Source organism: Coccinella septempunctata, chromosome 2 (genome assembly GCF_907165205.1).
Source record: "Coccinella septempunctata chromosome 2, icCocSept1.1, whole genome shotgun sequence".
Lineage (NCBI taxonomy): Eukaryota > Metazoa > Arthropoda > Insecta > Coleoptera > Coccinellidae > Coccinella > Coccinella septempunctata.
In genome coordinates, this window is record NC_058190.1 from 437146 (window position 1) to 449703 (window position 12558).

General features: G+C 34.0%; 2 protein-coding genes across 4 annotated transcripts; one reads left to right on the forward strand and one right to left on the reverse strand.

Moving 5' to 3' along the window:
- The first annotated feature begins 180 nt into the window (after positions 1–180).
- On the forward strand, positions 181–2209 carry LOC123308695 (zinc finger Y-chromosomal protein-like). Its single transcript, XM_044891464.1, has 2 exons — positions 181–230; positions 320–2209. The coding sequence occupies exons 1-2, from the start codon at positions 181–183 to the stop codon at positions 1584–1586; spliced, it is 1317 nt and encodes a 438-aa protein (XP_044747399.1). The 3' UTR covers positions 1587–2209.
- Positions 2210–6143: 3934 nt separating this feature from the next.
- Positions 6144–12077, reverse strand: LOC123308751 (zinc finger Y-chromosomal protein 1-like). 3 transcript variants are annotated; one of them, XM_044891546.1, is made up of 4 exons: positions 11040–12077; positions 8465–8531; positions 7953–8384; positions 6144–7886 (listed from the first exon to the last, which is right to left on the reverse strand). In XM_044891546.1, exons 1-4 carry the CDS (start codon positions 11857–11859, stop codon positions 6623–6625), a joined length of 2583 nt encoding a protein of 860 aa, XP_044747481.1. In that variant the 5' UTR covers positions 11860–12077; the 3' UTR covers positions 6144–6622. The 3 variants fall into 3 exon arrangements, with proteins under 3 accessions (XP_044747481.1, XP_044747480.1, XP_044747479.1); XM_044891545.1 differs by having other exon boundaries at positions 6144–6539; positions 6613–8384; XM_044891544.1 differs by having other exon boundaries at positions 6144–8384.
- Positions 12078–12558: the final 481 nt, after the last annotated feature.

The window sequence follows — 12558 nt, forward strand, 5'->3', positions numbered from 1 at the left end:
TATTATTTTCATAGAGAAAGGGAAAGAGTTCTTTTCTCTTGTAACTGATTATTTTTAATAGTGTTCTGTGACTTAACCTATCTCCGAATTGTTGATAGTGTTCTGTGGTTGATAGCTAGATTTTTCCATGGATTTTTGAGAGGATCCTATTTTTGAGTGGTTTTGAAAGAAAAAAGTAATATGGGAGATTGTAGTTTTGAAATTCAAGAGATGCATATTGGCGTTGATGAGTGAGTATTTATGTATATGATGTTTCCATTACTTCTTACTCTGTTTATTTTTTTTTCACTTGGTTCTCAAAAAATGCAATTTCTTTCAGTGTTAAGTTAGAAGAAAAATTAGGAGTCATTGACGTTTCTGAACAATTCATAGATGAAGAAGGAGTTCATGAAAGGGAAGAATATGTAAACAAGATAGAAAGTTCCCTGAACTGCCTGGTTGAAGAAACGCCTCAAGATTCTTTGATGAATGATTTTGAATCTGTTCATTTGGATAAAAGTTACTTGGGTGATTGTCCTGCAAGTGAAACTCACACACAATGTCATAACACTGGCAGTCTGAAAGATCAAAAAGTACATGTAAAATCTGAACATTCAAGTATCAAGGATCACAAGTGTGATCTGTGTGATTTCGTGACAAGGTATAAAAAAAACCTTGCTCTACATATCAAATCTGTCCATTCGAATATCAAGGACTACGGATGTGACTTCTGTGAATACTCATCGAGGCATAAAAAAGAACTTGAAATACATGTGAAATCTGTCCATTCGAATGTGAAGGAACTTGAGTGTCACCTATGTGATTATAATACAAATAGGAAAATCAGCCTTAAGAAACACGTCGATTCTGTTCATTTGAAAATCAAGATGCACAAGTGCCACCTATGCGATCATGCTGCTAGTGATAAAGGAAAACTTAATGTACACATAAAATCTGTTCATTTTAAGATTAGGGACCACAAGTGTCATTTATGCGAATATGCTGCTAGTGAGAAATTTACCCTGGACGCGCATATCAAATCTGTTCATTTCAATATAAAGGAACACAAATGCGACTCATGCGAATATGTTGCGAGTGAAAAAAGATATCTTAATATTCACGTGAAATCCGTGCATTTAAAGATCAAAGAAAATAAGTGTCACTTATGTGACTTTGCCTGTAGCGATAAAAGATATCTGGAAGTTCACATTAAATCTGTTCATTTGAAAATTAAGCGATACCAGTGCGAACTGTGCGAATACGGAGCTAGTAGAAAAGATACCCTTCAGAGACACATTAACTCTGTTCATTTGAACATCAAAAAATACAAGTGTGAACAATGTGAATATTCTGCGAGTGAGAAACTCAAACTTGATCGTCATGTTAAGGCCGTTCATTTCAAAATTAAGGAACACAAGTGTCACTTTTGCGAATACGCTGCTAGCGTGAAAAGTAACCTTGATGTGCACATAAAATCTGTCCATTTAAATATCAAGGAACACAAGTGTCACCTATGTGAGTTTGTTACAAGTAGAAAAGATGTCCTTCAGAGACATATCGACTCCAACTTCAATCATTTACATCTCAAGAAAAACAAATGTCATTGATGTCAATATGCCACTGGTGAAAAAAAAGACCACCAAACGCACACGAAATGTGTTCATTCGAAAATTAAGAAACATAAATGTCACAAGCAGTGAAAATACTCTTCCAAATCACGTTAACTGTGTTCGTTCAAATATCAAGAAACACAAGTGTGATTTATGTGAATATGCTGCAAATAACGTTCAGAAACTGAGGAACACAAGTGTCATTTATGTGTAGTAAAAGTAATCTTCAAGATCACATCAACTGTGTTCATTCAAATATCAAGAAAGAAGAGTCAATTGTGTGATTATACCTGATACAAAAATGTACTAGGTGATTTTCGGAAGCATATCGTCGAATCTCATCTTTGCTTCAATTGACAAGTCGATCAAAAACAAAAGAGAATTATAAACCATATGGTTAACCTTCCTGAAATGACAACAATAAGCAAGACTGCTTTAGTGCAACAACTAACCTAACCTTACATCATATTAAAATCGTGTCTCAGATAGATTGAACTGATCTTGAGACAACACAAAATCTGTATCTGCCATTCATGTTTATCAATTGTGTTTGAAGTAGTAAAAGTACTGTGATTTTACTAAATTTTTCCTAATAAAAATAAAATTTCATTCTGGATATCCATTTGCAGTTATTTCATTGGAATGAGAAAATCCAACAGCTGTCTAGTAAAATTTTAGTTAGGAATCTGATTGTTTGGTTAAACATTAATTCTTAGTTTGAATATATAATATTTTTCTAGTTTTCCTGAATTATATTCAAGGGCCATTCAATTGAAGTTTTCTATCCGCCTATATAATATATATATTTACAGAGTGTTCCACTGTGGGTGGCCTATCATTCGTTTGAGAAAACCTCATGGCTTTGGACGGAGACAACCTGGCTCTAGCTTTGGATATAAAGTAAAATATTGTAATGATCTCCAGTTTTCTGAGAAAAATTGGAGTTCATTTTCGTGCAGTCCATTCATTTCACATTTACGCCTTTGAAAATATTTAATTCTCAAATATTCAGTACATTCATTCCGATAGGCAGAGTAAATGTAAAAAACCGTTTATCTGTGGTCAACGTTGTTATTCTTGCATGCCGTTGAAGATTTCGACGTTTTTCTTATGTTGATATGCGATACACCGGAGCTGACGACGTTTTTCACTCTTGTCGCATTCTGGAATTTTCAGATTTTTAACGTGTGGGGGATTTGCCTATATAAAAGCAGATTTTCCCCCGTGAGGGCCTCTTTTGTCTCTTTACTCTCTTTTATCTGCGATTCGACTTTAATTGTGTGCACGACAAGCCGTTCAATCAATTTAGACATAATTTTGTGTTGCGAGGGTTAGTGCTCTTAGGAATTAATATTTAGTTTTCGTTTGTTTTCCGCGAGTGCCTGAAATAAAGGAGGTAGGTCCCCGTCTTTACCGTTCAGTTTCTTCATTAGACCTACACCGGTTACTTCTTTGACACTGCTGACTATCGCTTTCTGTTATCTTTTGGCCATACTTTACCCTGTTTCGCGAGTCTGACTTTTCCCTTCGCTATCAGTCATGGTGCGTAAGCCCTCGGGGTAGTGAAGAGAAAGTCCCGTCAACCCCCCGTTGAGGGCGCTGCGAACTGAAAACAAACTTTGACTTTGTCAGTACTCGTTTCGAGATTTGTACGGCCTGAGTTTTTCTAGAAAATCAAGATATTTATCGAAAGTGAATTGATTGATTTAGTTTCGTAAAGAAAGATCAACATTCTTTGGAAATATTTTATTTGAAAAGGATGAATTGTGGAATAAAATCGAGCGATGATATTGGTGATCCACTGTACCTAGACACAATATCCTATTATTTCACAGATTCTTTCTTGAATCAAACCTAGCTAAGAATGTTGAGGCAGCATATACTGAGTTTGTGAAGTTTCTATTTAAAGTATTTCAATTCCATGTTATGATATAGATATTGCTCATACTGAAATCTCAAGAAGACATAAATATGATTCAGCTCATGGAAGAAGTTCTACAGATGAGAAAAAGCATTGATTTTGAAAGTATGAAAATTATGAAATTGTATATTATAATACTTTGTTGGACAACGTGAGATGAGAAAAAACATAAGGAACTGAACTTGTTTTGACTTTGCAGTACTGACAAAGTAGTTTCGCAATTCAGTCGGCAGAGGGCGTCTAGATTTTTGGACTCGCCAATCACAGTCAACGTTCAATCAATATAGAAATAATTTTGTGTTGCGAGGGTTAGTGCTCTTAGGAATTAATATTTAGTTTTCGTTTGTTTTCCGCGAGTGCCTGAAATAAAGGAGATAGGTCCCCGTCTATACTGTTCAGTTTCTTAATTAGACCTACACCGGTTACTTCTTTGACACTGCTGACTGTATCGCTTTCTGTTATCTTTTGGCCATACTTTACCCTGTTTCGCGAGTCTGACTTTTCCCTTCGCTATCAGTCATGGTGCGTAAGCCCTTGGGGTATTGAAGAGAAAGTCCCGTCAACCCCCCTGTCCGCGTTCCGCGTCATAAGTGTTGAAATCGAAATCCCTTCTTTTCTATCAGTCATGGTGCGTAAGCCCTTGGGGTATTGAAGAGAAAGTCCCGTTACCCCCCTGTTCGCGTTCCGCGTCATAAGTGTTGAAATCGAAATCCCTTCTTTTCTATCAGTCATGGTGCGTAAGCCCTTGGGGTAGAGAATAAGAGATACCGCTCGTCGTCAGTGAAATCCCGTAGTTGCGCTAAAAATAGACCTTTTCTTCGCTATCACTCATGGAGCGTAAGCCCTTGGGGTAGCGAATAAAAGTCTCGAATAGATCCGCCCTGGTTGTGTTTCTTTCATTTCTGGAGAAATACAATTAATTACATCCCGATACCGTATAGCAAGTCATTTCACTTCGCGAGGTCATCCTTGGTATCCATTTCGTCAGTTCTGGTTGGCGCATTTTATTGAACAACCTTTGATTTTTTTTCACAGTACCCGGTATAAACTTTATAAAGTGCTCGTGATCGGATAGAATTTTCAGAATGTATGTTTGCTGATCGATTCACTCATATTTCATACCTACACATATTTCCGTTGTTTATATAATAAGTTTCCGAAGGTGTGAATAAACTGGTACATAATTTGATTTTGACTACTTCGTTATCTCTACCACCCTAGATATCAGCGAACTCTGTCTCCGACTAGCAGCTACTCTGGTAGGTTTGCTATTCTCCTAGTGAAAAGAATAGCTGGCGCTCGAGATAAATTTCTCCGAGGAAACCACTTCGAATTATTTTGAAACGAGCGTATACCGAAAAAAGACACATACTAATAGATATTTGAATTTTTATTCCAATCACCAAGTAAGTGTCAAAAGAGGTATCATTAAAACACTTTATGATAGAGCTAATTTAATTTCATCTACACCCGAAATTAGAAATAATGAAGTTGATTTCATTAAACATTTTCTTGGGGATAATCAATACCCAGAAAATTTTATTGAAAAAACAATATTAAATTTAGAGAGAAAAATGTTTAACCAAAATCGTAATAATGATCAGGAACAACCAACAAACCGTCAAGACCAACCAAATTTGTTGGATGTAATTCCTTATGTTAATGGCCTTTCAGAAAAAATAAGAAGAATCGGTTCGAAGTTCAACATACGAACTGTTTTTAAAACGCAAAATGATTTAAGATCTATATTAACAAAAACTAAACCTTTGAACGAAAAACAAAAATCAAAAAATTGTATTTATAACATACCCTGTATTTGAATCGCGATTTCGATTTTTAAAGTGGATACATTAATCTTACATCTTGAAAAATCCCAAAATAGAAAATTTTCCATCCAAAAACCTCGAAGTTATTCTTGTTTCAGCGGAGCTCTATTTTCGATTTTTTTTTCGAATTTCCCGCTCAGAGAGAATTTTCCAACCAAAACTGAAAAATGTTACATCAAAATAATTTGAAATTTTCTAAGGAATCTATTTCTGCAATAAAAAAATGGTGTTCTAATTTGAAAAACGGAAGTTGACGTCATTTCCGGAAAAACCGGAGGTGCTCATGCCTTGAAAATATTTTAGATTTCATCAGCATCGTGAAATACTTATAAGTGCTGAATTTCATGAAAATACGTTCAGTAGTTTCCCGTATAAATATGGGTGAGGTTCCTCGTGAAAGACCCTGTATGAAAAAAATAAGTTTTGATTGAATTATTTAAATTTTTAACTTAAATTTCTGAAGACCCTGTATATCAGATTGATGAAAATAGAGATGTAACATATGATCCAATATATTGACAAGAGCTGGGCAAAATTTGGTTTCGATACATTCATTAGAAAACTAGTATCAGCTATTTTAGTGAGCACCTACAGCTGTAAAAATTTTAGGAAAAAGTTGAAAATCTCAGAATCGGTACTATATAGGACTACGGTTGTCGTACCAAAGTATCCTTGAAATTTGACAAGGAATTGAAAAATGCAATAATATACAGGGTGTTCCATTCAAAATAAGAAAGTCGATGCCAACAGGGAAAAAACAAAGCACTCTGTATTAAGGTGGGTTATTAAAAATAAAAGTTCAATCGATTACAGACAAATTTTATATTTAACTTTTTCTTCTAACTCCTTTAGTTCCCACAATAAAAGGTATAGGTACAAGTTTGCATATTCTTTATGATATCTAACATTGGTAAATCTACTTTAAGAGGAAATGACTCGATCACTTCAGATGACAGAAGAAACGATTCCATGAAAAATATAAAATACATTAGCGAAAAATTATACTTGTCACAATAACAAAGGGTCCTCGATATTTGCGTCAATATTAACGATATGCCTCTTAAGACTATTTTTTCTACCTGCATAATTCTCACATAGTTGACACTTGTATTCCTTGATTTTTAAATGTTTTTATGTGTACATCAAGTTTATGTTTTTTCTCCTGCAGCAAATTTGCATAAGTCGCCCTTGTGTTTTGTGATATTTTAGATGTATATGGTCTACATGCTTCTTGAGGTAACTTCTTCTATGTGTAATGGAATCACTTAGTGGACACTTGTATTATCTTATTTTTTCGAATGAACGGTTTTTATGTGTTTATTGAGTTTGGTTTTCATATTTGCAGTATATTCGCATAAGTGACACTTGTGTTTCTTTAAATGAACGCATTCAATATGCTTTTGAAGAGTACTTTTACTGTTTGTAACATACTCACATGTATCACACTTGTGTTCATTAATTTTCAAATGAACAGAATTGATATGATATCGGAGGCCATCTTTTACAGATGCAGCATAGTCGCATAGATGACACTGATGTTGCTTGAGTTTCAAATGAACAGAATCAATGTGTCTTTGTAGACTTCCTTTTCTTTCTGTATCGTAGTCGCATAAATGGCACTTGTGCTCCTTAATTTTTAAATGTGTTGTCTTAACATGCGCTACAAGGCATTTCTTGACACTCGCAGCATATTCACATAGGTCACACTTGTATTTCTTGATATTTAAGTGAACAAAATCAATATGATTTTGAAGAGTATCTTTTCTACATGCAACATACTCGCATAGATGGCATCTGTTATCTTTGATTTTTAAATGAACAGATTTTACATGACTATCAAGAATGGATTTCGTGCTTGCAGCAAATTCACATAAGTTACACTTGTGATTCTTAATTCTCATATGAACAGATTCAATATGCTTTCGAAGACTACCTTTGGTGCTTGTATCATAGTCACATAGATGACACTTGTTTTCTTTGATTTTCAGGTGAACGCATTTTATGGGTACATCGAGTTTTTGATTTTCATATGAAGGAAATTCACATAAATTACACTTGTGATCCTTTATATTTAAATGAACAGATTTTACATGATTATCAAGGACGGTTTTCGAGCTTGCAGCAAATTCACATAAATGACACTTGTGTTTTCTAATATTCAGATGAACACCATTGACATGCTTTTGAAGGTCCCAGTTTCTACTTGTAACATAGTCACATAAGTGACATTCGTGTTTTTTGATATTTAAATGAACTGAGTTTGTATGATTTTCAAGGTCCCATTTTCTATTTGCAACATAGTCACATAAATCACACTTGTGATTTTTGATATTTGAATGGATGGATTTTACCTTTTTTTTATTGCGATTTTTCGAACTTGAACCACACTGGATGCGAGTTCCAAGATCATGTTTTTCACTCGAAGGACAACTGTTATTACATTCATTCTCCTCCAAGTGAACTGTTTCAGAGTTATTCATCAGAGAATCTAATACTTGAGGTTTTTGTCCTTTAAAAGAGGCACACTTGTGATTCTTAATATTCAAAGGAAGAGATTCATTGCTTGCTGGATCTAATACTCCGGGAATTTCTCCAGTTAAAGAGGCAGATGAATGATTTGCATCGCCTTCTATTACTAAGGAATTTGAGTTACTGCCTTCATTCTTAATTATGTATTCTTCTCTATCATGAACTCTTTCTTTGTCTATAAATTGTTCAAAAATATCTACGACTCCTAATTTAGTCTGCCGTTTCTTGTCATCTATAGAACTGGAGGTATGATCATACTGTATGTGTTTATCAACATATTTTTCTTCACATGCAGGATAATCAACCAAGTGATATTCCGGTTCAGATTTATTGCCTGGTGAATGTAATACTGGAAACATTTCTTCGGTAAAAGAGACTGATGACTGATTTGAATCACCTTCTACAACTAAGGAATTTGAGTTAATTTCTTCATTCTTAATTATATATTTTTCTCTTCCATAAACTCCATTTCCATCTATAAATTGTTCGAAAACTTCTAATTTCTCTTCAAATTTCACCCTGAAAGATAGATTTTTTTTCAGTAAATTTGAATGTATGGAAAAAATAACTTATTAATCGTTATGAATGTAAATACTCACTCATCGGGGATAATATGCACCTCTTCTTTGACATCAATACTACGTTCATCCCTATCCATTTTTCCTCCTAAAACGATTCATAAATATATATATAAATATATATATATATTTGGAGTAAGATCACAGTCGTACTAATTTGTATTGAGAAAATAAGGGAAATCGACTGAAATTTTTTTATGTATATCTCTTTATTCTGTGCCTAGCTTTCGAAACGTTTTTTGTTTCTTCCTCAGGGCTACTACCTCAGATCAATAAAAATTATTGATCTGAGGCTACTACAATGAACAGTTGACAATCATGATTATTTATTCTTAAAATTTTGGTGGTTATACTTACAGAAAAGCGAGATTAATATGATTTTATTATCTGAATGCTAATAGTCATTAAACTGACCGAAGACTACATCAATAACTAAAACTAAAAAATATTTTCCCACAAAGAGACAAATCGACATATAATTAACGGTTGACATGTGTCAGAAAATTCTATGACTCAAGTTACACAGATATGTTATGTCAATTTAGTTGGTTCTTTTTCTTGGCAATTGACAATAGGAAAGTGTATATATTACTTAAATTTTGTACATCAGACTCAGAGATATACAAAGAGGAACAAGAGATTTCACTCTACTATTATGACGCTGCGTGTTACTTTGACCTTGAGCAGAAATGGGCGGAGTCCTTTATGTCAAATTCGAAATTTTCAAACATAACCTAGCAGACAGAACATTATTATTTTCTGAATTTTAAATTATCACGAACTATCCTCTAGAAACATTGATATTGTAAATATGATTGTCTGTTGAATTATGAAGAAAATGATTGAAACTCTTACGAATCGAAGCCATTCCAACCTTCTAACCTCACAAAAATTGTGGACGACAAAAAAAGCGTCATTACAAGTGAAATTCCTCACTCGAAGAATTTAATGCTAATTCAATGTACGTATATTAACTGAAATTACAATAATATTCCTAATTATATGATTTATATGTTTTATTTACGTACACAACACCTATTAATCCTCCACAATTCTATTTTGATATCTATCTGACAGCGGGTTGGAGTGGCCTATTTATCGATATTATTCATAAATTCATAAATTATTCTTCATTCTTATGAAAAAATTGGATTACGAAAACACTTTTAGCCAAGGATTATTTGCTTTCAATTTGACAATCAAAACACGAGACCAGCTGATTCTGTTCGACGGAATCTTCAATCTGATTGGCCATTCGAAATTCCTGCGATCTGATTGGCTCCCTCGTAACTAAAAGGCAAGTGGGAAATTGGTCCGGGGCAAAGAATTGCAAGGTCGCCCCACCATTGACATAGACTCGGGAACTAAATTCGAGGAGTGAAATCTCTTGTTCCTCTTTGAGATATATCTCTGATCAGACTTCTTGTTCATGCTGTTATGTTCTCGTTGTATGTGTATCATTTCCATGATCAATCTTTTATTATAGCTAGATGTTTTATCAATAATCTCCATATTGTCCAAATCTATCTGGTGTTTTAGATCAACTGAATGTTTAGTCAGGGCACATCTTACATTTTGCTTTTTTATGTCACTTTTGTGTATGCTAATTCTATTCTTCAGCCACTGTGAGGTTTGGCCCACATATGTCGCTTGGCAGTCACTGCAATTTATTCGGTAGATCACATTTGAATTAAACTGCTTTGGGGTTGGATCCTTCAATTTTGTAAAGAGTGAAAAGACTGTCTTTGAATTATAGGTGGCTATCTTCATATTTTCACTCTTGAAACAATTCTTGATTTTTCCTGTTAAGTTTTTGATATTCAGTATACTACCAAACTTGGTCACTTCATCACCATCCCCACTGGGTAACCATTATCAATAAAAATTTTAAGGAGCTTTGCTATGTTTTTCTGTATAAATTCTGGGTGGCACAATCTTAGAATTCTATTTTTCATTTCTGTTATGATGTTAATTTTCATTTGTATTGAGTGATCTGATAAATAGTGAACAAATCTGTCCGAATTGGTGTCCTTTCTAAACCAATCTAGCTTTATAATATTGTTTGAGCGATGTACTCTCGTGTCCAAAAAAGGCACCGAAAAGTCTACATCTTCCTTTTCCATGGTAAATTGAATATATTTGTCAAAACTATTGAAAATTGGTAGCAAATTTTCTACTCCCTCTATTGGTGAAATGATGAACAAGTCATCTACATATTTTTTAATAAGGAAAATTGGCCAAGGTAATTTAGGGATAGTATTATCAAGCAAAAAGTCCATTACGTACTGAGCCAATATTGGGCTTGATTTAGATCCCATAGCACTTCCGAAAACTTGTTTGTAGAATTTATTTTGGAAAGAAAAATAGCTATTTTCTAAAAGGAAATTCAAAATCTCCATGAATAGACTTTTTGGCATGGTAGTGTGTTGTTGAATTGTGTTCCATTTCTCATTTATAACTCTTTTCACTAGTTCGTTATGAATGTTACCGTATAGATTTACAACATCCAGAGATAAAATGACTTGATTTGGTGGAATCGCTAAATTATTCATTTGTTGTGCAAAGTCAAAACTATCTTTTATGTAGTATTCGTTACCTTTATCATAAGCACTTTTTAATATGTCCACTATGAACTCAGAGAGATGTCTGGTTGGTGATTGGATGCAGGACACTATGGGTCTGAGAGGGACACCATCCTTATGAATTTTAGGGTTACCATAAATTTTTGGTGCTGTCGAATTATAGACTTTCATGGATTTAGCCTTTTCTCTATTAATGACTTTGTGTGTAAGTAGCATTGATATGAAACCATTACTTTTGGTCTGTATGCTAGGTGTTGGGTCTCTGTGGATTTCACTGAACTCGTCTGAGTTGATGATGCTTAACATTTTTTGTGTGTAATCTGATCTTTCCATGACTACTGTAACTGATCCTTTATCACTATTTAGTATGATTAATTCATTGTTTAATTTCAAAAAGTTCTTTGTTGTATTATATAATTTTTCAGATATGTAGTTTTTATTTTGGTTTCGGTAGATGAAATTGGTGGTAATGCTTGTAATCTGTGCCCTTAGTAGGTCTCTTCTTTCATTTGGAATTTTTTGTATCAGGTCTTCAATATCTGTAATGAGTCTGTATATTGGTGTTTGGTTTGCTGAAACTGGCACACTAAACTTGGGACCCAATGCTAGCATGGTTTTTACGTCTTCTGGTAGAGTTGTCCTTGTCAGATTTTTTAGCCATTTGTCTTGGGTTTTGAAATGTTTATGTTTGTTTAGGTCTTCTAACTTTCTCATCTTGTTTATATTGATTAGTTTTATTTTCTCAAAAATCCTACTATACTGTTTATTTTGTCTTCTTTGGTATTCATCAATGATGTCAGGTGTTAACTTAGTTTTAAGATCATCTATTAGCATCCATGATAAATAGAAGAATCTTTCTCCTGGAATGCAAGAGGAAACATTTAACGCCCAATCACATAAAACACAACCTTAAGAATGTTCTGAGATTATTTGAAGCAGATTGTAATAGCAGATATAACAAACAAGTAGAAAAGTTAAACAAAGACTTTTCGATGACAATTATTAGACTTGAGATCAGCAATACCAATAGACAAATTAATGTAATTAGAAAGATAAACAGCAGACTATGGAGGGTAGAGAGCCTCCATACAGCAGACTAATAGATGATCTTAAAACTAAGTTAACACCTGGGGTGTGTTCATAAACTTACTCCGAGAGTAGAGTACGAGTATGGTCATGCTCAGAGAGCATACTCTGAGGAACTAAAAGTACGTTTGTGAACGCTTCGAGTAATCAGAGCTTACTCAGAGTAAGTTTGTGAACGCAAGCCTGACATCATTGATGAATACCAAAGAAGACAAAATAAACAATATAGTAGGATTTTTGAGAAAATAAAACTAATCAATATAAACAAGATGAGAAAGTTAGAAGACCTAAACAAACATAAACATTTCAAAACCCAAGACAAATGGCTAAAAAATCTGACAAGGACAACTCTACCAGAAGACGTAAAAACCATGCTAGCATTGGGTCCCAAGTTTAGGGTGGGTTGTAACTCAGTTGGTTAACCAACTGGTTATGAGACCAATGATT

Excerpts from the sequence above, each read along its gene's own strand:
- LOC123308695 (XM_044891464.1), top strand. The coding sequence starts at position 181 with ATGGGAGATTGTAGTTTTGAAATTCAAGAGATGCATATTGGCGTTGAT. Across the intron at positions 231-319 it reads ATGCATATTGGCGTTGATGA|TGTTAAGTTAGAAGAAAAAT; the intron begins GTGAGTATTTAT and ends AATTTCTTTCAG.
- LOC123308751 (XM_044891545.1), bottom strand. The coding sequence starts at position 11,859 with ATGCTAATAGATGATCTTAAAACTAAGTTAACACCTGACATCATTGAT. Across the intron at positions 8,532-11,039 it reads AAAAAGTGCTTATGATAAAG|GAGGAAAAATGGATAGGGAT; the intron begins GTAACGAATACT and ends GAATCGTTTTAG. Across the intron at positions 8,385-8,464 it reads GTGCATATTATCCCCGATGA|GGTGAAATTTGAAGAGAAAT; the intron begins GTGAGTATTTAC and ends TCTATCTTTCAG.